This window comes from Pantherophis guttatus, chromosome 1, assembly GCF_059756535.1.
Source record: "Pantherophis guttatus breed Tessera chromosome 1, ASM5975653v1, whole genome shotgun sequence".
Classification (NCBI taxonomy): Eukaryota; Metazoa; Chordata; class Lepidosauria; order Squamata; family Colubridae; genus Pantherophis; species Pantherophis guttatus.
Window position 1 is genome coordinate 346247464 of NC_142063.1, and position 24048 is coordinate 346271511.

The window sequence follows — 24048 nt, forward strand, 5'->3', positions numbered from 1 at the left end:
CTTCCTTCCTTCTACTTGTTTCCCTCCCTTCTCATTTCCTTTCCTTCTCATCTTCCTTCCTTCCTTTCTTCCTTCCTTCCTTCCTTCCTTCTTTCCTTCCTTCCTTGATTGATTGATTGATTCCCTCCCTCCCTCCCTTCCGAAGCAATGGCACTTATATACTGCTTCACAGTGCTTTTACAGTCTAAGCGGTTTACAGAGTCAGCCTCTTGCTCCCAACCATCTGGGTCCTCATTTGACCCACCTTGGAAGGGACGGAAGGCTGAGTCAACCTTAAGGTGGTCAGGATCGAACTCCAGGCAGAGTTAGCCTGCAATTCTGCATTATACCAACTGTAGCACCACTCCTTCCTTCCTTCCTTCCTTCCTTCCTTCCTTCCTTCCTTCCTTCCTTCCTTCCTTCCTTCCTTCCTTCCTTCCTTCCTTCCTTCCTTCCTTCCTTCTTTCCCTCTCTCCCTCCCTCCCTCCTAATAGCCCTTAGACCTATATACCACTTTATACTGCTTTACAGCCCTCTCTAAGCGGTTTACAGAGTCAGCCTCTTGCCCCTCAACAATCTGGGTCCTCATTTTACCAACATCAGAAGGACGGAAGGATGAGTCAACCTTGAGTTGGTCAGGATCGAGCTGCTAGCAGTGGGAATGCAAAGTTAGCCTGCAATACTGCATTATAACAACTGTACCACCACGGCTTCCTTCCTTCCTTCCTTCCTTCCTTCCTTCCTTCCTTCCTTCCTTCCTTCCTTCCTTCCTCCCTCCCTCCCTCCCTCCCTCCCTCCCTCCCTCCCTCCCTTCGCAATAGCCCTTAGACTTATATACCGCTTGACAGTGCTTTGCAGCCCTCTCTAAGCAGGTTACAGAGTCAGCCTCTTGCCCCCAACAATCTGGGTCCTCATTTTACCGACCTTCTACCAAGGGAAAAACCCTATCCCCGCCAACACTGCCAGGCAAACTACTGTATATAAACTGAGAGCAACTCCCCACTCCCCTTCTAGCACTGATGATGTTACCTAGTTAGGTCATGAAACGTCTACCAAAAAACCCCCAAGCTCGGAGAGCACCAAGGAGCTCACAGTCCAATTTTAAGTTATAGATACTCTATTCTATGGGCATCTTGTTCCGCCCCCACGCCTCAATTCTTCAGCTCTGCCTCCACAAAATTTCCATTGCTAAGCGAGATCGTTGTTAAGTGAGTTTTTGCCCCCCATTTTACGACCTCCCTCGCCACCGTTGTGAAGGGAGTCCCTGCAGTTGTTAAGTGAGTAACACGGTGGTTCAGCGCATCTGGCTTCCCCGTCGACTTTTGCTGGACAGAAGGTCGCAAAAGGGGATCGCCGGGGATGCTGCGACCGTCATAAATGTGACTCAGTTGCCAAGTGGCTAGATTTTAATCCCCTGATCCTGGGGAATGCTGCTAGGGTCGTAAGTGTGAAAAACGCTCATAAGTCTCTCTTTTCAGTGCCATTGTAACTTTGAATGGTCACTAAACGAATTGTTGTAAATTGAGGACTACCTGTAGCTCGGGGGGGGGGTCAAACACGGCCCCTGGGCCAGATCCGGCCCGCGATATGGTTGGATCCAGTCCGCCGTCCTGGAAAATGTATAGGGCCGGCCAGTGTGGCTTCAGCCCAGTCTACCCAGTGCAAAGAGGAAACATGCCAGCAGTTTGGGGAGTGGTGTCAAAACTGGCCACACCCACCCAGTTGGCCACGCCCACCCAGTTGGCCACGCCCAGTGAGTGGCATCAAGCTGGCCATGCCCACCCAAGCCCCCCCCCTCCGAAGTCAACGACAGCCTTGATGCGACCCTCAATGAAATTGAGTTTTGACACTTTTGTTGGGCATCCTACCGGAAAAATATGATATAAAAAAAAACCCTACATATTTGATTTTACACGTACTGACTGTGGCTCTGATTGTATTTGCGCAACAATGGAAGATTGAGGCGATCCCGTCAGATGAGAGGGCAATTCAGAAAATAACGGAATGCGCAGAAATGGACAGATTTAACGCTTATCATGAAGGACAGAGAAGATACTGAATATTTTCTGACGTGGGAGGTATTTTATCAACGGCTAGAGAATAGAAACAGAAGTTGGGAAGGAGGAGATATAAGAAAAGAAAATGTTACGATGGAGAGTCGTTTATGACGATGTTATGTACTATTGTAAATTATATTGATAGTTATATTATTTTTTAAAAAATAATATTGATTAAATTTCCAAAGATTAAGTACAAAAAGAAACTTAATACATAAAAAAAAGCAAGAAAAACACACCACACCCACAAAAAAACCAAAAAATATAAACAAACAAACATATCAAAATTTCAATACTATTAACAACTTTTCTGCATCGGTATCTCTAGCCTATTGAACCGCTTCACACAAATTCTACTTCTAAATATCTGTATCTTAAACTTACATCTTTATCTTGACTTCTATTTACAATTCGATCTCATAACGAAAACATCCTTTAAGTTTCATGTTTACTCTCCAACCAGGAATACCATTTTTTTCCATATTAAATAGTACTCGGTGTCCTCCCTCTCCTTCATTTCCATAGATAATCTGTCCATCTCTGCACATTCGTATATTTTTTTAATTATGATTTGATCTGGAGGGGTGTCTGGTTGTTTCCAATTTTGTGCTATCACAATTCTACTTGCCCTTAGTATGTGTAATACGATATATTGTATACTTTTCTGCATTTTCCCTTCCAGAATACCCAGGAGAAACAATTTTGTCTTTCTTTCTATCTTCTGCCCTGTTATTTCATCCAGCCATTTTTTAATCTTGTCCCAAAATTTCCTAATCTTAGGACAAGTCCACCACATGTGATAGAATGTCCCTTGTTTGTGTCCACACCTCCAACAATTCGGAGATAGTTACTGTATATTATTAATGTCATTGTAACAAATACAACAACAAATATACGAACGATGAATTTTTAAAGAATTGAACCCAGTTCACGGCCCTGTTCAATGGAGATGAAAAGTATTATAAATAAAATAAATAAAACATGAAAAAAAATTGAGTTTGACACCCCTGCTGTAGCTGGTTCCATTACATCTGCAGGTCCATCCTCATCCTTGTCCCCTCTTCCACTTCCCTGCAGGTACGACCACCATCCAAGAAGGGAGCATCACTCGGGGGACTCCCACCTGCAAAGTTTCCATGGAAGCGATGCCTGCTTTGCGTGGCTCCATCACTCAGGTATTCCCACCTTGCTCCATCTGGCTTCCCATATTGACTTTGCTTGTCAGGAGTTTGGAAAAGGGGATCTGTCAGGATTCCAAGTAACAGACCCAACGCAATAAAACCTCCGAGGCCTAGGCCTTCCTAAAACTACAGATTTATTACCGTGTTTCCCCAAAAATAAGACCGGGTCTTATATTAATTTTTGCTCCAAAAGACGCATTAGGGCTTATTTTCTGGTTAGGTCTTATTTTTTGGGAGAAAATACAGTACTAAATGCCTCCGTCTGCCTGACAATCTTAACTGGGGCTTATTTTTAGGGTAGGGATTATATTACGAGCATCCTGAAAAATCATGCTAGGACTTATTTCCCGGTTGGGTCTTATTTTCGGGGAAACAGGGTAGGTATGTCATGTTGGCACATCTGGTGAAAACCCGACTCTGAACTTCCCGCGGTTTTCCCCACCCAAATTAAAAGTCAAAAGTTCTTTTCCCCCCATTCTACATGTCCATCACAGGGTCCAATCCAGGGGTGAAATGCTCCCGGTTCGGACCGGATCGCCCGATCCGGTAGCAATGGCGGTGGGTGGTTTGGAGAACCGGTAGCAGAAATCCCTGCCCCCACCCCCCCATGCCCAGCTGATCATCAGCTTTTTCTACAAAATGCTTTTAAAAGTTAAAAAAAAAAAAGCCTCTGATGATCGCGCGGCTCAGCTGGGATCATCAGAGGCTTTTAAAATCAGAGGCTTTTAACCTCTTCGGCCGAAGAGGTTGTAGAAAAAATGCTTTTAAAAGGAAAAAAAAAAGTTGGCCACGCCCACCCAGTCACATTACTACCCCCCCCCCACCAAGCCACGCCCACAGATAGTAACAATTTTTACATTTCACCACTGGTCCAATCCGGCCACAGCCCCAACTCCAAGTTGGGGTTCTGATCCAGCCTTAGCAGAAGCAAGAAATAGACTCCTTGTCACGAAAACCCCCTCTTTATTTACCTCTTGTGAATTAATGGCATTCACAACGTCCGGGCAAGAGTCCTTCAAGGAGTTAACGGCAACAACAGTTAACTTATCAGTTCCTTGCGATAATTGCAAGGTCGTGAGCTCCCAGCCGAAAGGCTGCCAATTAAGTTCTGGCAAGCAGTCTTTGAGGCACGAAACACAATGAGCAAAATCTTCAGAAATACGAACGGTTGTCTCCTACGATCACCACTCCCCTTTCCTTCTATTTATTCCTCAGCCAGGGAGGGGCCATTCAGTGTCCATGTGTGCCTTGCTTCCCGGGTTGACTCCTTGTCCTCCGTTGCTCACCTCTCCTAACTGCTCTACGCATACGTGAATCTGGAACAGGCCCCAGCTGTTCTTCCTCCTCACTCATCTCAGTATATAAGTGCCATTGCTTCGGAAGGGAGGGAGGGAGGGAATGAATGAATCAATCAATCAATCAATCAAGGAAGGAAGGAAGGAAGGAAGGAAGGAAGGAAGGAAAGGAAATGAGAAGGAAGGGAAACAAGGAGAAGGAAGCAAGGAAGGAAAACAAGCGGAAGGAAGGAAGTCGTGGTGGCACAGTTGTTATAATGCAGTATTGCAGGCTAACTCTGCCCACATCCAGGAAGTTCAATCCTGACTGGCTCAAAGTTGACTCAGCTTTCCATCCCTTCCGAGGTGGCTCTGCGCATACGTGCATCTGGAACAGGCCCCAGCTGTTCTTCCTCCTCACTCATCTCAGCCTCCAAAGGCAGCTGCCTCTCCGGTGGCTGGGAAATGTCGGACGGCCCCGGCTCTATCTCTACGTCTGACGCAGAGCATCCATCAGAGCCTTCCCCAGACTCCAGAACTGGCCCAAGCTCCTCCCCAAACTCCTCATCGTCCGAGTCTGCCGCCAGCTCGGCTGGCAGCTGGCGGGCCACAAAAGTTGGTTTCGGTCCACGTTTCCCCAGCACCTGGTGGGAACGTCCTTGGTTCCCAGGAGAAAGAATTTTATTTTGGCTACAATTCCCCAGCTATCTCTACTCTCCCCCCACCTCCCGTTCCCACAGCTTCAAGCAGCGTAGCTGTGGCAGTCCTGAAGACGCTCCCATAATGGCTTCGGGGTTGACAGGATCACATGAACCTGAGGCCCTGCGACCGTTGTAAATATGAGTCCGTTCCCCCAAACATCTGAATTTTGATCTCGTGATTATGGAGAAAACTGCAAAGGTGGTAACGGGAAAAGGTCACATTTTTCCACGCCGTTGTAGCTTTGAACGGTCACTCAATGACCTGTTTTGTAAGTCAAGGACTATATCTGTATAGGCAAGGTACAACACAAGGAAGTGTGTTAGGAATAATTCTGTGTCATTCGTGGATGTGGGACCTGATAGGCAGTGTTCCTCAGAGACAGTTGCCCCCTTGCCCCCAATTATTTATTTTATTTATTTATTTATTTATTTATTTATTTATTTATTTATTTAATTATTTATTTAATTATTTATTTATTTAATTAATTATTTAATTATTTAATTATTTAATTATTTAATTAATTAATTAATTTCTATACCGCCCGTCTCCCGAAGGACTCAGGGCGGTGTACAGCCTAATTAAAAACACAAAGACAGACAAAGTTTAAAAATAATTAAAATTATTAAATAATAGGCCCAATTTATAAAACCCCAAATTTAAAATCCCATTTAAAACCAATTAAAATCTTTACATTGATAGCCCAGACTGGCGAAACAACATGGTTTTGAGGGCACAGCGGAATACACGGAGATCAGAGATTTTACGAATTTCTGGGGGCAGTTCATTCCACAGGGCTGGGGCTCCCACAGAGAAGGCCCTCCCCCTGGGTGTCGCCAGCCGACATAATTTGGCCGATGGCACCCTGAGGAGACCCTCTCTGTGGGAGCGAACTGGCCGGTGGGAGGCTACTGGTGGCAGAAGACGGTCTCGAAGGTATCCAGGTCCAATGCCATGGAGCGCTTTAAAGGTGGTAACCAACACCTTGAAATTAATCTTTTAAGTAAAGGTAAAGGTTCCCCTCGCACATATGTGCTAGTCGTTCCCGACTCCAGGGGGCGGTGCTCATCTCCGTTCCAAAGCCGAAGAGCCAGCACTGTCCGAAGACGTCTCCGGGGTCATGTGGCCGGCATGACTCAACGCCCAAGGCGCATGGAACGCTGTTCCCTTCCCACCAAAGGTGGTCCCTATTTTTCTACTTGCACTTTTTACCTGCTTTCGAACTGCTTTTTTAAAAAAAATTGATTTATATGCCGCCCTTCTCCGGAGACTCAGGGCGGCTTACAATGCGTTAAGCAATAGCCTTCATACTTTTTATATATTTATACAAAGTCAGCTTATTGCCCCCACAAACTGGGTCCTCATTTAACCTACCTTAGAAAGGATGGAAGGCTGAGTCAACCTTGAGCCTGGTAAGATTCGAACCTGCAGAAATTGCAGGCAGCTGTGTTAATAACAGGGTGCATTAAACCACTGTACTACCAAGGCTCTTACCAAGAGTTGGCAGAAGCTGGGACAAGTCACGGGAGCTCACCCCATTACGCGACTCTCGGGATTCGAACCGCCGAACTGCCGACCTTTCGATCGACAAGCTCGGCGTCTTTAGCCCCTGAGCCACCGCGTCCCAATTGATCTTTACAAAGGGAATTAAAACGTGTTTCCCCCTACAGGGAACTCCAGCCCTCCCCCAGGCTGGAATTGCAGCCGACGTTCTGCTCAAAGGAACCATCACCCGTCTGGCTACAGAGGACAGCAGTCCGGAAAAGAACCGAGAAGAGGCCGCGACCTCCAAAGGCCACGTCATCTACGAGGGCAAAAGTGGCCACATCATTACCTACGATGGTGAGTGCCAAGTAGGGATGCTCAAACCCCCAGGTGCTCCTCGGGTGAGATGCACCACCGAAGCTGGACATTAATGCGCCGTACGGTCCTTGGGGTGCTCTGGGAGCCTGGTGGTTTTCTTACAAACGTTTCATGACCCAACTAGGTAACATCATCCAGGCTTGGAGGGAGGGTGTTTGCGGAATGGAGGATGAGGGGAGTTGAGGAGGAGGAGAAGGAGGAAAAAAGGAAGAGGAGGAAGACTGGCATCCTTGGTGCTCTGAGCTTGGTGGTTTTCTTGCAGACGTTTCATGACCCAACTAGATAACATCATCAGTGCTAGAAGTGAGTGGGGTTTGGGGTGGGGAGGAGGAGGAGCAGAGTTTCAGTGGTTTTTTTTCCTTGCTAGCTTTTTGTTGTCTCTTTTAAATGATGTGTAAATCTCTCTTAAGTGTAGTGCAAACCACTGTACATAATCAGAGAGCAAATCCCACTCCCTTCTAGCGCTGATGATGTTACTTAGTTGGGTCATGAAACGTCTGCCAGACAGCAACAAAGCTTGGAGCCCACCCCCCCTCCCAATCCTCTTCCTCCTCCTCCTCTCTACCACTGATGTTGATACCTAGTTGGGTTATGAAACGTCTGCAAAAAACCCCACCAAGCTCAGAGACGACCGAGGACACCTCCGTTCAAGCCTGGATGTCAGCACTTCAAGCTGCATTTACTCTGGTGCTGACATAAGAAGGAGAAGTGGAGGCGTCTGGAAAGGGACGTTTGACTTTTCACCTACTTATTTTCCCTGGAGATAATATCCCCTAGGAGATGGGATGGGAGGGGGGAAATTCCTTTGAGCTGGAGCAGTAGATTAGGGGTAGAGTGACTTGGAAGATGGCCAATGAGTGCAGAGGAGTGGGGAACGGAAAGGGAGGGTTTGGGGTCAGGAAGTCAGTGTTGGCTGCAATGGAGTCGGAGTAGAATGTCGTGCTTAATAAATGGGAGTTTTTCATCAAAGACTTTGTTTGAAATGCAATTTATTTGAGACGACCTCGAAACCTGACAGACAGCCATCTGTCCATCGAGAATTATCTCCATTTTCCCTGGGAGAATCCGAACGAAACTCTTTTCCATTGGTCTCTCTTGCTGCTTGTCAACAGCCATCAAGAATGTCCGGGAAGGAACGCGGAGTCCAAGAACGGCTCACGACATGAGCCTCAAACGGACATACGAAGCCATGGAAGGGAACATCAAACAAGGGATGTCAATGAGAGAATCTCCCGTCTCGGCACCTTTAGAAGGTAAGCTTGGCTAGCAAATCCCTGTTTGTTTGCAGGAATTGGGGACGTCTAGACCAGGGGCCTCCAACCTTGGCAACTTTAAGACTTGTGGACTTAAATGTTGGAAATGCCCACCAGTTACCAGGTTCATATAATCACATGTGGTGGACATGCCCTAAAGCAAAAAGCTACTGGAATAAAATGAAGTTATGGGTGGAGGCAGGGGTAGGTTCTAAATTTTTTTACTACTGGTTCTGTGGGCGTGGCTTATTTTGTGGGTGTGGCTTGGAGGTCATGTGACTAGGTGGGCGTGGCTAGCTGGTCAGAGTCATTTCTGGAAGGTCCTCGCACTTATGACCAGTCCTCGCACTTACGACCCGACTCATTTGTTTGCTTTTAACACTGATCAGCTGTAGGACGGCCCTCTGAAACCCCGCGGCAAGAGTTTAAACAGTTTTTTTTCCCTCTAGTCATCAGCTGGGACTCAGGAGGCAGCAATAGATTGGGGGTGGGACCAAATAAAAGGTAAGAATTGGGGGTAGGAGGGCGGGGGGGGAGAACCGGTTCGGTGATGTCATATCGTCACCGCTACCGGCTTGGCCGAAACGGGAGGAACCCACCACTGGGTGGAGGAAATGATACAACAACATATAAATTTAAAACCAGAGCTATTCCTATTGGGTATCTTACCAGAGAAAACTAGTAAAGATAATTTTTTTTTAATTATTTGATTTATATGCCGCCCTTCTCCGGAGACTCAGGGCAACTTACAATGCGTTAAGCAATAGCCTTCATCCTTTTGTATATTTATACAAAGTCAGCTTATTGCCCCCACAATCCGGGTCCTCATTTTACCTCCCTCGGAAGGATGGAAGGCTGAGTCCACCTTGAGCCTGGTGAGATTTGAACTTGCAGTAATTGCAGGCAGCTGATGTTAATAACAGTGCTTTAGTCTGCTGCGCCACCAGGGCTCTATTTGATTATACATTTAATAACGGCAGCAAGGATTGTTTATGCACAAAATTGGAAAGCAGAGAATATACCATCGGAGGAAGAAGTAATTAAAAAATGTTTTAGACTGTTCAGAAATGAATAGATTAACTATGATGATAAAAGAAAGAGAAGATTCAGGATATTTTAAGATATGGAATAAATTTTACTATTGGCTAGAAAAGAGATATAAATAAGTTTTAAAAGAGATTGAAGAAAAAAAATTGTAATTAGAATATTATATTAATGGAAAACCTTTGTAATGGATTTGGTGAGATTGAAGACAGAAGAAGCCCTGGTAGCGCAGCAGACTAAAGCACTGTTTTTAACACCAACTGCCTGCAATTACTGCAAGTTCAAATCTCGCCAGGCTCAAGGTTGACTCAGCCTTCCATCCTTTCTAAGGTAGGTAAAATGAGGACCCAGTTTGTGGGGGCAATAAGCTGACTTTGTATAAAATATACAAAAGTATGAAGGCTATTGCTTAACGCACTGTAAGCCGCCCTGAGTCTCCGGAGAAGGGCGGCATATAAATCAAATTAAAAAAAAAAAAAGAGAGAAGAGAATAAATTTTTGAATCTCGTCATTAATGAAATGAAGGACTAGGGGAGACAGGATAGAAGTCTTCCAGTATCTCAGGGGCTGCCCCAAAGAAGAGGGAGTCAAGCTATTCTCCAAAGCACCTGAGGGCAGGACAAGAAGCAATGGATGGAAACCAATCAAGGAGAGAAGCAACCTGGAACTAAGGAGAAACTTCCTGACAGTGAGAACAATTAACCAGTGGAACTGCTTGCCACCAGAAGTTGTGGGTGCTCCATCACTGGAAGTTTTTAAGAAGAGACTGGACAGACATTTATCTGAAATAGGATAGGCTTTCCTGCCTGAGCAGGGGGTTGGACTAGAAGATCTCCGAAGTCCCTTCCAACTCTGTTATTCTGTTATCAGGCAGGTGGAGGGTAGTACATATGAAGAACGGTTGCAGGAACTGGGTATGTCTAGTTTAATGAAAAGAAGGATTAGGGGAGACATGATAGCAGGGTTCCAATATTTGAGGGGCTGCCCCAGAGAGGAGGAAGGGGGTCAAGCTATTTTCCAAGGCACCTGAAGGCCAGAGAAGAAATAATGGATGGAAACTGACCAAGGAGAGATTCAACCTGGAAATAAGGAGGAATTTCCTGACAGTGAGAACCATCAACCGATGGAACAGAAGTTGCCTTCCGAAGTTGTGGGAGCTTCATCACTGGAGGCTTTCAAGAAGAGACTGGACTGCCATCGGTCAGAAATGTTGCAGGGTCTCCTTGCTTGGGCGGGGAGGGTTGGACTAGATGACCTCTGTCACATGCTGTTATATTTTGATGTGTCTTAGCTGGCCACAAATGTACAGACGCTGTGTGGTTTTTAGACAAAAACGAACCTTCAAAGAATGTTTCTAGGATAAATTATCAGTACTGGCTCCCCCCAGGAATTCATTAAAATGCACCAAATATCAGGATTTATGGAGACTCTCCCTCATCCAGATCAGCCTTCCTTGGTCTTTTTTTCTCGGAGACGTTTCTCTTCTCCTTCCAGGAGCTTCTTCAGTTCAGAACCAAAGAAGCTCCTCGGCTGAGAAACGAAACATCTTCAAGCGAAAACTAAGAAAGTTCCAGTTGCCTTTTGAAAAAGCACTTTTGGGACAATTGAAAGAGAGAGAGAGGCTGTTTTCGGTAACTTCACTTTTTTTTTTTTTTCTTTTAGGCTTAATCTGCCGGGCTGTACCTCAAGGGAGTCCCCACTCCGACATGAAGGAGAGGACCGTGTTGTCGGGTTCAATAATGCAAGGTAAGAAAAAGACCAATACTCCACTCCCTCCCCCCCCCCCGCATTCCCCCCCCCCCATCTCTTCTCTCCTAACTGCTTGCCTTCAGAAGTTGTGGGTCCTTCATCACTGGAGCCTTTCAAGAAGAGACTGGACAGCCCCTTGTCTCAAACCGTATTTATTTATTTTATTTTTTTATTTGATTTATATGCCGCCCTTCTCCGGAGACTCAGGGCGGCTTACAATGTGCTAAGCAATAGCCTTCATCCTTTTGTATATTTATACAAAGTCAGCTTATTGCCCCCCACAACTGGGTCCTCAATTTACCTACCTTAGAAAGGATGGAAGGCTGAGTCAACCTTGAGCCTGGCGAGATTCGAACCTGCAGAAATTGCAGGCAGCTGTGTTAATTACAGGGTGCATTAAACCACTGTACTACCAAGGCTCCTATAAGGCAGGGGCTATTAAACTCAAGGCCCATCGTCTGGATCTGGCCTGCAGGGTGCTTAGATCTGGTCTGGATGACCGTAATACATTGAATTGAGGCAAGAAAAACCCAAAGTACACATATAAACTGGGGGAAACCAGGCTTAATAGCAGTGATTGTGAGAGGGATCTTGGAGTCTTAGTGGACAACCAATTAAATATGAGTTAACTGTGTATGGCAGCAGCCAAAAAAAGCCAAGGCAATCCTAAATTGCATTAACAGAGGGATACAATCAAGATCAAGGGAGGTACTAATACCACTTTATAAAACCTTAGTTTGTTTGGTTTTTTTTAGTTTTTTTAAATTTAATTTGTATACCGCCCTTCTCCCAGAAGGGACTCAGGGCGGTGAACAGCCAGAATTAAAAATACATAAAATACAAAAATTAAGATAATTAAAAGAATTAAATTAAGAATTAAATTAAATCTTAGTAAGACCACACCTAAAATACTGCATCCAGTTTTGGTCACCACACTATATAAAAGATTTTGAGACTCTGGAAAGAGTGCAGAGAAGAGCAACCAGGATGATTAGGGGATCGGAGGCTCAAACATACGATGAACGGTTGCAGGAACTGGGCCTGGCTGGTCTAGTGAAGAGAAGGACCAGGGGAGACAGGAGAGCATCTTCCAATATTTGAGGGGCTGCCACAGAGAGGAGGAAGGGGGTCAAGCTATTTTCCAAAGCAAAAGGAAAGAAGGAAGGAGGGAGGGAGGGAAGGAAGGTGGAAGGGAGGGAGGGAAAGAAAGAGAGAGAGAGAGAGAGAGAGAGAGAAAGAAAAAAGAAAGAAAGAAAGAAAAGAAAAGAAAAGAAGAAAAGAAGAAAAGAAAGAAAGACATCTGAATGAACCATAGATAGACAGAAGACATGGCTAGTCTAGCGAAGAGAAGGACCAGGGGAGACAGGAGGGCATCTTCCAATATTTGATGGGCTGCCCCAGAGAGGAGGAAGGGGGTCAAGCTATTTTCCAAAGCACCCAAAGGCCAGACAAGATATATTGGATGGAAACTGACCAAGGGAAGATTCAACGTGGAAATAAGGAGAAATTTCCTGACAGTGAGAACAGTCAACCCATGGAACAGAAGTTGCCCTCAGAAGTTGTGGGATCTTCATCCCTGGAGGCTTTCAAGAAGAGACTGGACTGCCATCTGTCAGAAATGTTGCAGGGCCTCCTGCTTGGACGGGGGGTTGGACTAGATGACCTACAAGGTCCCTTCCCACTCTGTTCATCTAATCTAAAAGGTCTCTCTTTTCCCACCAAAGGCACCCCGCGATCCACCGCGGAGAGCTACGAAATCGGACTCAAGTACCCGAAGATCAAGCGGGAATCTCCTCCCATGAGGACCTTTGAGGGAGCCATCGCCAAGGCCAAACTCTACGACGGGGTCACCACCATCAAGGAGATGGGGCGCTCCATCCACGAAATCCCCCGGCAGGAGCTGTTGAATCAGGAAAGCCAGAAGAACCCTGACATGATCCCTAACGTCCGTCCCATCATCGAAGGATCCATCTCGCAGGTGAGCAAAACCATCAGATCCTAACCGGGTTGTTGTTGTTGTTTTTTTAAGCGTTGGAAGGGATTGTGGAGGTCATAAAGTCTCACCCCCTGTTCAGGGCAAACCTCCAGATCGCAGGCAGATGGTTGTCTTCTTCTTCTAATATAGGCAGTCCTCGACTTACAACAGTTCGTTTAGTGGCCATTCAAAGTTACAACGGCACTGGGGGGGGAAATGACTTACGACCTTTTTTCACACTTATGACCGTTGCAGCATCCTCACGCTTGGCAACTGACTCGTATTTACGATGGTTGACATTGTCCCAGGGTCACATGATCCCTTTTTGCGACCTTCTGACCCGCCAAGTCAACGGGGAAAGCCAGATTCGCTTCACGACCGCATTACTAACTTGAAAGAGCTGCCGTGATTCGCTTAACAAGCGAATGTGGCAAGGAAGGCCGTAAAATGGGGCAAAAGTCGCTTAACCAGTGTCTCGCTTAGCAACAGAAATTTTGAGCTCCGCTGTGGTCGCAAGTCGAGGACTACCTGTAGAAACTAAGAGAATCAGAAAAGAGGTGGGGGGGCTACACAGGGGTCCCCTCAGCCTTTACGGTTTACCCCCAACTCTTGGAGAGGTTTTTATTATTTCTGAGAAGCAGAGAGAGAGAGAGAGAGAGAGAGAGAGAGAGAGAGAGAGAAAGAGAGAGAGAGAGAGAGAGTAGATGGATAGATAGATGGATAGAGATAGATAATTAGATAATTAGAGAGAGAGATAGCTAGATGATAGATAAAGAGATAGATGGATAGATGATAGAGATAGATAGATAGATAGATAGATAGATAGATAGATAGATAGATAGATAGATAGATAGATAGATGATAGATAGATAGATAGATAGATAGATAGATAGATAGATAGATAGATAGATAATTGGATGGATAGATAGATGATAGATAGAGATAGATAGATTAGAGAGAGAGAGAGATGATAAAGAGATAGATGGATAGATGATAGATAGATAGAGATAGATAGATAGAGATAGATAATTAGATAGAGAGATAGATAGATGATAGATAAAGAGATAGAATAGATAGATAGATAGATAGATAGATAGATAGACAGACAGACAGACAGACAGACAGACAGACAGACAGACAGACAGACAGATAGATAGATAGATAGATAGATAGATAATTGGATAGATAGATAATTGGATAGATGGATAGATGATAGATAGAGATAGAGAGGTAGAGATAGAGATAATTAGAGAGATAGAGAGATAGATGATAGATAAAGAGATGGATAGATGATAGAGATAGATGACAGATAATTAGATAGATAGATATGGATAGAAGATAGATGGATAGATACATAGATGATAGATAGATAGATAGATAGATAGATAGATAGATAGAGATAGATAATTAGATAGAGAGAGATGTTAGATAAAGAGATAGATGGATAGATGATAGAAATAGATAGATGATAGATAGAGATAGATAGATAATTAGATAGAGATAGATAGAGAGATATATGATAGATAAAGATGGATAGATGATAGATGATAGATAGATAATTAGATAGATAGATATGGATAGAAGATAGATAGATCGATAGATAGATGATAGATAGATGGAGATAGATAATTAGATAATTAGATAGAGAGAGAGATTATAGATAAAGAGATAGATGGATAGATGATAGAGATAGATGATAGATAGATAGATAATGAGAGAGAGAGAGAGAGAGAGAACAACAACAACATCGTACATTTTAAGAAGATACTTGCTTGCTACCTAGGATGCTGGCAGCAACCCGTATCAACCATCAGTGCCAGTTAATGATATTTGTGGTACATTTTTAAATGTTCAGTTGACTGAGTTTCATGTTTAATGAATAAAAGAGTATAATAATGATGATGATGATGGTGGTGATGATGATGATGATAGTAGTGATAGTCCTTTGGGTCGCGATAGGACAAAAATGACACGTCCAGTCTGAACATCTGGCTGAACATGAATGAATGAATGAATGAATGAATGAATGAATGAATGAATGAATGAATATTAAATAAATGTAGTCCTCAACGTACAAAGAAGAAAGTTGCTCCTGGCAACTGGACGTGGTGTCCTGCCACAACAAAAATTACCAGGAGATGTGCTGGCAAAGGGGAAGCAGGGAAGAGGCAAAATTTGAAAGGCCCATTTGGAAAAACGCTCCTTTTTTTCTTTCTCCTTTCCGAGGAGAAGTTTCTCTGCAAAGTTTGGCATCGACCTGGCCATGCCCACCCGGCCATTCAGATGTCTGCGTCCTCCTGGCACCACTCTGATGGCTACACCGCCCCAACCGCCCCCACCCAGCAGCATAGATGGACACACCCACCCCAGCCACACCCACCTGGCACCTCTCAGATGGCCATGCCCATCCAGCTGTGCCCACCTGACAGCACAGATGGCCACACCCACCCATCCACGCCCACCTAGTGCCACTCAGATGGCCACACCCACCTGGGGCACTTGGATGGCTGCACCCACCCAACCGCCCCCACCCGGCAGCATAGATGGACACACCCACCCAGCCACACCCACCTGGCACTGTCAGGTTTTCAGGCTGTCTTCAAATAAATTGCATCGCAAACAAAGTCTTTTATAAAAACAAAACTTTCATTTTATTAAGCACAGCACTTTTTACACCGAATCGTTGCAGCCAGCACTGACGTGCTGCCCCAAAACCCCTCCTTGTCCTTCCCCCACTCCTCTGCATTCATTGGCCATCTTCCCAATCATTCACCCCTAATCTACTGCTCCAGCTCAAAGAATTTCCCCCCTCCCATCCATCTCCTAGGGGACATTATCTCCAGAGGAAATAAGTAGGTGAAAGGCAACCGTCCCGTTGCAGACGCCTGCGTTCTCCTTATGTCAGCACTAGGATAAATGCATCTTGACGTGCTGGAGGGCACTACTCAGATGTCTCTGCCCACCTGGCACCACTCAGATGGCCACACCCACCCATCCACGCCCAACGGGGCCACTCAGATGGCCGTGCCCACCCAGCCGCACACACACCCCCCGGCTGCAGGCAGTCGCCATATGACTCCCTCCTCTTCTCCTCCTCCTCCTCCTCCTCCTGCAGGGTACGCCCATCAAGTACGAAAGCAGCTCCTGCCAGTCGGCCATCAAACACAACGTCAAGTCCCTGATCACCGGGCCCAGCAAGCTGTCGCGAGGCATGCCGCCCATGGAGATGATGCCCGAGAACATGAAAGTGGTGGAACGCGGAAAACACGAAGACCCCAAGGCTGGAGAGATGCATTCTCGCCACACCTCGGTAGTCAGCTCGGGACACTCCGTCCTGCGGTCAACACTCCACGAAGCTCCCAAGTCCCAAGTCAGTCCAGGGATCTACGAGGATGCCAACGCCAGGAGGACGCCGGTGGGCTATCAAAGCATGTCCAGAAGTTCGCCCATGATGAACCGGGCTGAAGGTGGGTGGCCTTCGCGGCTTCTGTGACGGTCAGCGGGACGAGGGACAAAACAGTTGACCAACTGACCTGCTCTGACTCTCAAAAATTCAGGAAGCCTTTTCATCAGTTATATTCCTATTTTCTTAGTGTTTCAGAATGGGTACCAATGGTTTCTCCCTGCAGATTGTTATACGGTTGGCCTTCAATTTACAAATAATTTGTTTAGTGAACTTCCCTTGCTAAGATATTTGTTAACTTCCCCAGATATTTGTTACGAGAGTCGTGCTCATTTTTCACCACCTTTTTGTGACAGTTGTTAAACAAATCCCTGCCGTTACTGTTGTTGAATCGTTGGCACTGTCAAGCAAATCTGGAAGGAAGGGAGAGCGGGCAGGACATAGAGGAAGGAAGGGAAGAAAGGAAAGGGAAAAAAGATGAGAAGGGAGGGAAGGAGCCAAGAGCCTTGGTAGTACAGTGGGCTAAAGCACCCTGTTATTAAGACCAGCTGCCTGCAATTCGAATCTCGCCAAGGCTCAAGGTTGACTCAGCCTCCCATCCTTTCTAAGGTAGGTAAATTGTGGACCCAGTTTGTGGGGGCAATAAGCTGACTTTGTATAAAATATACAAAAGTATGAAGGCTATTGCTTAGCACATTGTAAGCCGCTCTGAGTCTCCAGAGAAGGACGGCATATAAATCAAATTAAAAAAAAAAAAAAAAGGAGGGAAGACATAGAGGAAGGGAAGGAAGGAGAAGGGGAAAAGATAAGAAGGAAGGAGAAGAGAAGGAGGGAAGGAAGACATAGAAAGAGGAAAGGAAGGAAAAGATGAGAAGGAGGGAGGAAGGGGGGAGAGAGGGAGGAAGGAAAAGGAAAAGATGAGAAGGAAGGGGAAGGGAGGGAGGACATAGAAAGAGGAAGGGAAAGTGGAAAAGATGAGAAGGGAGGGAGGATAAGGATAAGGATAATTTTATTTCTATACCGCCCCTCTCCCAAGGGACTCAGGATGGTGTACAGCCAGGTAAAACACAATTCAAATATCACAATTTAAATTTAAAAATTCTTAAAAGTATTACATTTAAGGACAAAATTAGCTTAAAAACCCCCCAAATTTAAGAACTCCGAATTTAAAACTCAATTATGAAGCTATGCCTGTCGGAAGAGCAGAGTCTTAAGAGCACAGTGGAAAACTCGGAGGTCAGAGATCTTGCGTATCTCCTTGGGGAGTTCGTTCCAAAGGGCAGGTGCCACCACAGAGAAGGCCCTCCCCCTGGGTGTCGCCAGCCGACATAATTTGGCCGACGGCACCCTGAGGAGTCCCTCTCTGTGGGAGCGTCCCGGCCGGTGGGAGGCTATCGGTGGCAGAAGGCGGTCTCGTAAGCACCCAGGTCCTGAGCCATGGAGCGCTTTAAAAGTGGTAACCAACATCTTGAATCGCACCCGGAAGACCACTGGGAGCCAGTGCAGCTTGCGCAGGAGAGATGTTACATGGGCGCAACGAGTTGCACCCATAATTACCCACGCGGCCACATTCTGGACCAGCTGGAGCCTCCGAGTGCTCCTCAAGGGGAGCCCCATGTAGAGAGCATTACAGTAGTCCAGCCGGGAGGTAACAAGGGTGTGAGTGACCGTGCGCAAGGTGTCCCGGTCCAGAAAGGGACGCAACTGGCGAATCAGGCGAACCTGATAGAAAGTCCCCCTGGCCACGGGCGTCATATGCTCTTCTAAAGACAGCCGTGCATCCAGGAGGACGCCCAGATTGCGAGCCCTCTCCGTGGGGGGGATAGAGATTCACCCCCTATAAACGGGAAGGTGGACATAGGAAGAGGAAGGGAAGGAAGGAGAAGGGGGAAAGATGAGAAGGAAGAAGAGAAGGAGGGAAGGAAGACATAGAAAGAGGAAGGGAAGGAAAAAATGAGAAGGAGGGAGGGAGGGGGGGAGAAGGAGGGAAAGGAAGGAAGGAAAAGATGAGAAGGAAGGGGAAAGGAGGGAGGGAGGACATAGAAAAAGGAAGGGAAGGTGGAAAAGATGAGAAGGGAGGGCGGGAGGTGAACATAGGAAGGGGAAGGGAAGGAAGGAAAAGGGAAAGAAGAGAAGGAAGGAAGGAAGGAAGGAAGGAAGGAAGGAAGGAAGATGGGGATAATAAAACTGACAAGAGGGAAGTTCAAAAATAAAATAATAATGAAATAAAAATAAGAGTAAAGCAAAAATAAATATTAATTAAAAGTAATAAAGAAATAAAATATAATAATAAAAATAAAGTAATAATATATAAATAATAATAATTATTATTATTAATAAAATAAAATTAATTAATAATTACTAATAATTATTAATAATTAATAAATTATTTTTATAATTATTATAATTATATTTATAATTATTATAATTATTTAATAAATTATTTTATAATTATTAATAAATAATTAATAAAATAAAATTATTATTATTAATAATAATAATAATAATAAAATAAAATGAACAAATTAACAAGGAAACGAAAAAGAAACGCGAAACTCGACAGGCAGCGGTCAATGGGCCCCTGGCTTGTCTCCTGCCATCGCTCGTCTTTTGTGTTTCCATATTTCAAATCCAACCAGCCAGCCAGCCGACCTTTCTTCGGCGCTTCACGGTCCACCTGAGTTTCCCAGCGGCCAAAGTGGGGCGCAGAAGCGGCTTGCGTTCCCACAACCGCCAGCCAACTCTTAACCCGGGTTTCTTTTGCAGGCAACCTTTCTTCGGGGAAGCCCTTGAACCACGAGAGGAAGTCCACTTTGACGCCGACGCAAAGGGAGAGCGTCCCGGCTAAATCTCCGGTCCCGGGGGTTGAGCCCGTGGTCACTCACAGCCCCTTCGACCCCCACCACCGAGGGGCAGCCCCCGAGGTTTACAGGAGCCATCTCTCGCCTCACCTGGACCCGGCCATCCAGTTCCACAGAGCTTTGGATCCCAGTACGTACCATTTATTACTACTATTATTATTATTATTGCTTTTCTATACGTGGTCCTCGACTTACGACCGCAATTGAGCCCCAGATTTCCATTGCTAAATGAGACGACCAAGTCTTGCTCCATTTAACGATCTTTCTTGCCACCGCTGTTAAGCAAATCACCGCAGATGTTAAGTTAGAACCACGGTCATTAAGTGAAACCGGCTCCCCCTCCCCCCCCTTTTGACTCTGCTCGTCAGAAGGTCGCAAATGACCCCCGGGACACTGCCACGTCGTATATGTGAGTCCGTTGCCACGCATCCAAATGTAAATCCCTCGGCTGCGGGGATGCCTCAACAGTCGTTAAGTGTGAAAAATGGGTCCTAAGTTCCTTTATTTCCGTGCCCTTGTAACTCCAAACGGTCACTAAATGAACGGTTGTAAGTCGAGGATTACCTATACAGAATAAACGAGTTGGAAGGGACCTTGGAGGCCTTCTAATCGACATCCCACCCAACCCCGATCAAATAGGAAGACCAGGAAAAATCCCCGTCAATTACATGTGAATAAGGTTGAATAAGTCCCTTTTCTCATGCCGTTATCACTACAAACGGTCACTAAATGAACGGTTGTAAGTCGAGGAATACCTGTAACATAAGAAATATTGCTTTTTGTCTCTTGCCTAGTGCCTGGTTCCCCCTACTTAATGTATTCTGCTCTTCCTCGCCCAGCGACCGCCTACATGTTCCAGCGGCAGCTGTCGCCCACGCCGGGCTACCCCAGCCAATACCAGCTTTACGCCATGGAGAACACGCGGCAAACCATCCTGAACGACTACATCACGTCGCAGCAGATGCAGGTCAACCTGCGGCCGGACCTTGCGCGAGGACTGTCCCCACGAGAACAGACCTTGGCGCTTCCCTACGCAGGGGCCAGAGGTAGGTTTCCTTGGCTCAGGAGCAGCCTTCTGCAAAAACCAGGTTAATCTAGAACCTGGTTCGGCCCATGGGATGCTTAGATCTGGTGCCTCTGCCAGCGAAAACAAGCTCCCAATCTCACGCAGCCCGCCCGAGCTCCATTTTTGCTGGGAGAGGGTTGCAGGAGGCCGGTCCCAGCCGAAAATGGAGATTTCCCTGGCACGGCACTCAGGCCACCGCTATTCCAACGGATGCGCTAATTAAATTTTTATCAGGTCCGCCTGATTCGCCAGTTGCGTCCCTTTCTGGATCGGGTCTCCTTACGCACAGTCACTCAGGCACTCGTCACTTCCCGCCTGGACTACTGCAATGCTCTCTACATGGGGCTCCCCTTGAGGAGCACCCGGAGGCTCCAACTGGTGCAGAATGCGGCTGCGCGGGGGATTATGGGAGCGAGGGGGCGCTCCCATGTGACTCCTCTCCTGCGTGAGCTGCATTGGCTTCCAGTGGTCTTCCGGGTGCGCTTCAAGGTGTTGGTTACCACCTTTAAAGCGCTCCATGGCTTAGGGCCTGGGTACTTACGGGACTGCCTTCTGCCACCAATAGCCTCCCACCGGCCAGTTCGCTCCCACAGAGAGGGACTCCTCAGGGTGCCGTCAGCCAGGCAATGTCGGCTGGCGACCCCCAGGGGGAGAGCCTTCTCTGTGGCAGCTCCTGCCCTCTGGAACGATTTGCCCCCGGAGATACGAAGGATATCGGATCTCCGGGCACAGGTCTTTCGCCGTGCCCTGAAAACTCTTCTTTTCCATCAAGCAGGGCTGCCCCCCCCCCCTTTTTTTTTTTTTAGTTTTTTAGCTTTTAATCTGTCAATGGGTTTTAATTCAAATTGTTTTAAATTTGGGCCAAAGTATGTAATTCTTTTAATAATTTTAAATTTTGTATTGGTATGTGTTTTAGTTTTGGCTGTGCACCGCCCTGAGTCCACTAGGAGAAGGGCGGTATACAAATTGAATAAAATAAATGAATGAATGAATACATAAATAAATAAATAATAAATAATAAATCAATCAATCAATCAATCAATCAATCAATCAATCAATCATGAGCCTCAGCCAAGCTTCAAAAGAAATCCAGGTATTTATTAGGAGCTTCATGTCGGCACGTTCCAAGTGAAGCCAACTCTGACCCCATGTAATTTACGACCCAAACTTGACCCTGGTTCCCCCCTCCCCCCCTCAGGGTGTGTCATCAGTCACATTCGCCAACGGAGCAATTTCGTAGGTTGTAGTGATCACTCCCCTCTGGCCGCTGTGGGTAACCCTCCGAGACAGCCTTGAGAGAGAGATGTCTGGAATGTGCTTTTGTTTTTGGCTGCCGTGCTGCTTCGCCGTTTTCCCATCCCCCTCGCTTATGGCAACTGGAGAGGAGGCCAGGGATGCTTTGCGAGTTGACAGCCACAGACGCCCCCGACACGAGTGACATCAAGTTGGCCACGCCCACCCTGGCCACGCCCACCACAGCTCCCTGAGGTCAAACACAACCCTGCTGCGGCCCTCAATGAAATCGAGTTTGATCTAGAACTGTTTTCGTAGGGCCCTTGCTGGAATTCCGCATGATCGGCCAACCGGTGTGCGTGCATTGGAGTGCACACACGGTCCCACTCGCACGAGCTTCATGGCCAGTCATGGCCTGACTTGCACGAGCATAGTTGCAGGTGGTTGTGACCCCCCCCACCTGCACACACATCACGGATGCTTGGGGTCCCACACGCGTGGGCATTGTCATGGGTCTTTGCTGCGTCACTCGTGTGAGTTTTGCTGGCGGTCTCGGCCCGACTCGCACAAGCATCTTGTAGCCCCACTTAGACGATCATCGTCGTGGGCGCTTGCGGTCCCACTCGCACGATCATTGTCACGGGGATTCGCAGCCCCACTCGTGCGAGTTTCACGAGCGGTCGCGCCACGATTCTCACAAGCATCATCACAAGCGCTTAGATCCCACTCGCGTGAGCCTCTTTGCAGACGCTTGCGGTCCCCCTCACGGGAGCATTGTCATCATGGGCGTTTGCAGTCCCACGCGTGCGAGCATTGTCGCAGGTGTTGGAAGGAAAATCCATCTGGTTCAGTTCCAAGCCGGGAGAAAGACGCCGGAAATAAAATGGAGGCTGATTGGAAAGAAAAGTTCCCTTTATGGATGAAGCAGAACCACGAACCACATGTTGTTCTGGGACAGCTGAGCAAATGCTGAATAGGTGGACGGATCTTTATAGTTTCTGTAACTGTGAAGTTTGGGATTTGTGCAAGATGGGCTTTGTGTTTCTAAAAGGCTGTTGGGCAATTCCTATTGTGGCTCACGGCTTTCGTCCTGCGTTGGATCTTGGGTGAGGGGTTGCTTGTTCTAATTCTATTACCGTTTTTGTCAGCTGTCAAACTTTGCCACAGGGGAGTTTCGAAATCTCCTGCCTGGAATGGACTTCTGCCGGCAGTGTTTGCTTTGCTTGTGAACGGAGACATCTAGATAGTCGGCTTCCTCTTTCAATAAGCTCTTTATCTCCTTAAGTGCTGGCATCTGCTGTTAAGGAAGACTTGGGGGTCTGCTTTCTGCCTCTAAAAACATGTTTCTCTGTTTCTCCTTTAGGGAAATATAATAGTCTGCTTTTTTTTAATATTTCCCAAAATATTTCATTCCTCTGAGGGGGGGGCTTCCCACACAGGCGTGCGTGGCCGCATTCCTGCAAGTTGCGTGGGCGGTCACAGCACAACTCACACAAGCGTCGTCACAGGCGCTTACTTCCCCACTCGCGGGATGCTTGCAGCTCCACTCGTGCAAGCATTGTCACAGGTGTTCGTGGCTCCACTTGCGCAAGCATGATTGCAAACATGGGAGCTTGCACGCATGCGCACGTGTGCGGCTGCGCCCCCCCACAAAATCATCCCCGCTTTGCCACCTCCCCTTCCCGCTCCGGGCCGCCAAGCCAGAAAGGTTGGGGAACTCTGCTGTATCCGATGTTCTTGGTCAGCGGGGATTTTTAGCCAGGGTCAGAGGCAGGAGTGAAATGCTCCCGGTTCGGACCAGATCACCTGATCCGGTAGCGATGGAGGCGGATGGTTCGGAGAACCGGTAGCAAAAATCCCTCCCCCCCCGCCATGCCCAGCTGAGCTGCACAATCATCAAAGGGTTTTTTTTTTACTTTTAAAAGCATTTTTTCTACAACCTCTTCGGCTGAAAAAATGCTTTTAAAAGTAAAAAAAAAAAAGCCTCTGATGATCGCGTCAAAGGCTTTTAAAAGCTTTTTTTCTACAACCTCTTCAGAGGTTGTAGAAAAAATGCTTTCAAAAGCCTCTGACGATCCCAGCTGAGTTGCCAGATCTGCAGAGGCTTTTTTTTCTTTTAAATGCTTCTGACGATCAGGCAACTCAGCTGGGATCATCAGAGGCATTTAAAAGAAAAAAAAGCCTCTACCGATCAGGCAACTCAGCTGGGATCGTCAGAGCCTTTTGAAAGCATTTTTTTACAACCTCTTCGCTGAAGAGGTGGTAGAAAAAATGGTTTTAAAAGTAAAAAAAAATTGGCCAGACCCACCCAGTCACATTAACCCCCCCCCCCAAGCCACGGCCACAGAACCGGTAGTAACAAATTTTAGATTTCACCACTGGTCATAGGGTCACCTCAAAGTGTTATTGGC

General features: G+C 46.6%; 1 protein-coding gene across 6 annotated transcripts in view; it reads left to right on the forward strand.

The window, feature by feature from the left end:
- NCOR1 (nuclear receptor corepressor 1) overlaps positions 1-24048 on the forward strand; it is a 181303-nt gene that overhangs the window by 131962 nt on the left and 25293 nt on the right. For all 6 annotated transcript variants that reach the window (XM_087890260.1, XM_087890272.1, XM_087890258.1 and 3 more), the window contains exons 27-34: positions 3114-3211; positions 6861-7032; positions 8166-8306; positions 11013-11096; positions 12824-13077; positions 16190-16541; positions 19244-19468; positions 20178-20384. In XM_087890260.1, the coding sequence (XP_087746386.1) occupies positions 3114-3211; positions 6861-7032; positions 8166-8306; positions 11013-11096; positions 12824-13077; positions 16190-16541; positions 19244-19468; positions 20178-20384 (1533 nt within the window). The remainder of the gene's footprint in view (positions 1-3113; positions 3212-6860; positions 7033-8165; positions 8307-11012; positions 11097-12823; positions 13078-16189; positions 16542-19243; positions 19469-20177; positions 20385-24048) is intronic.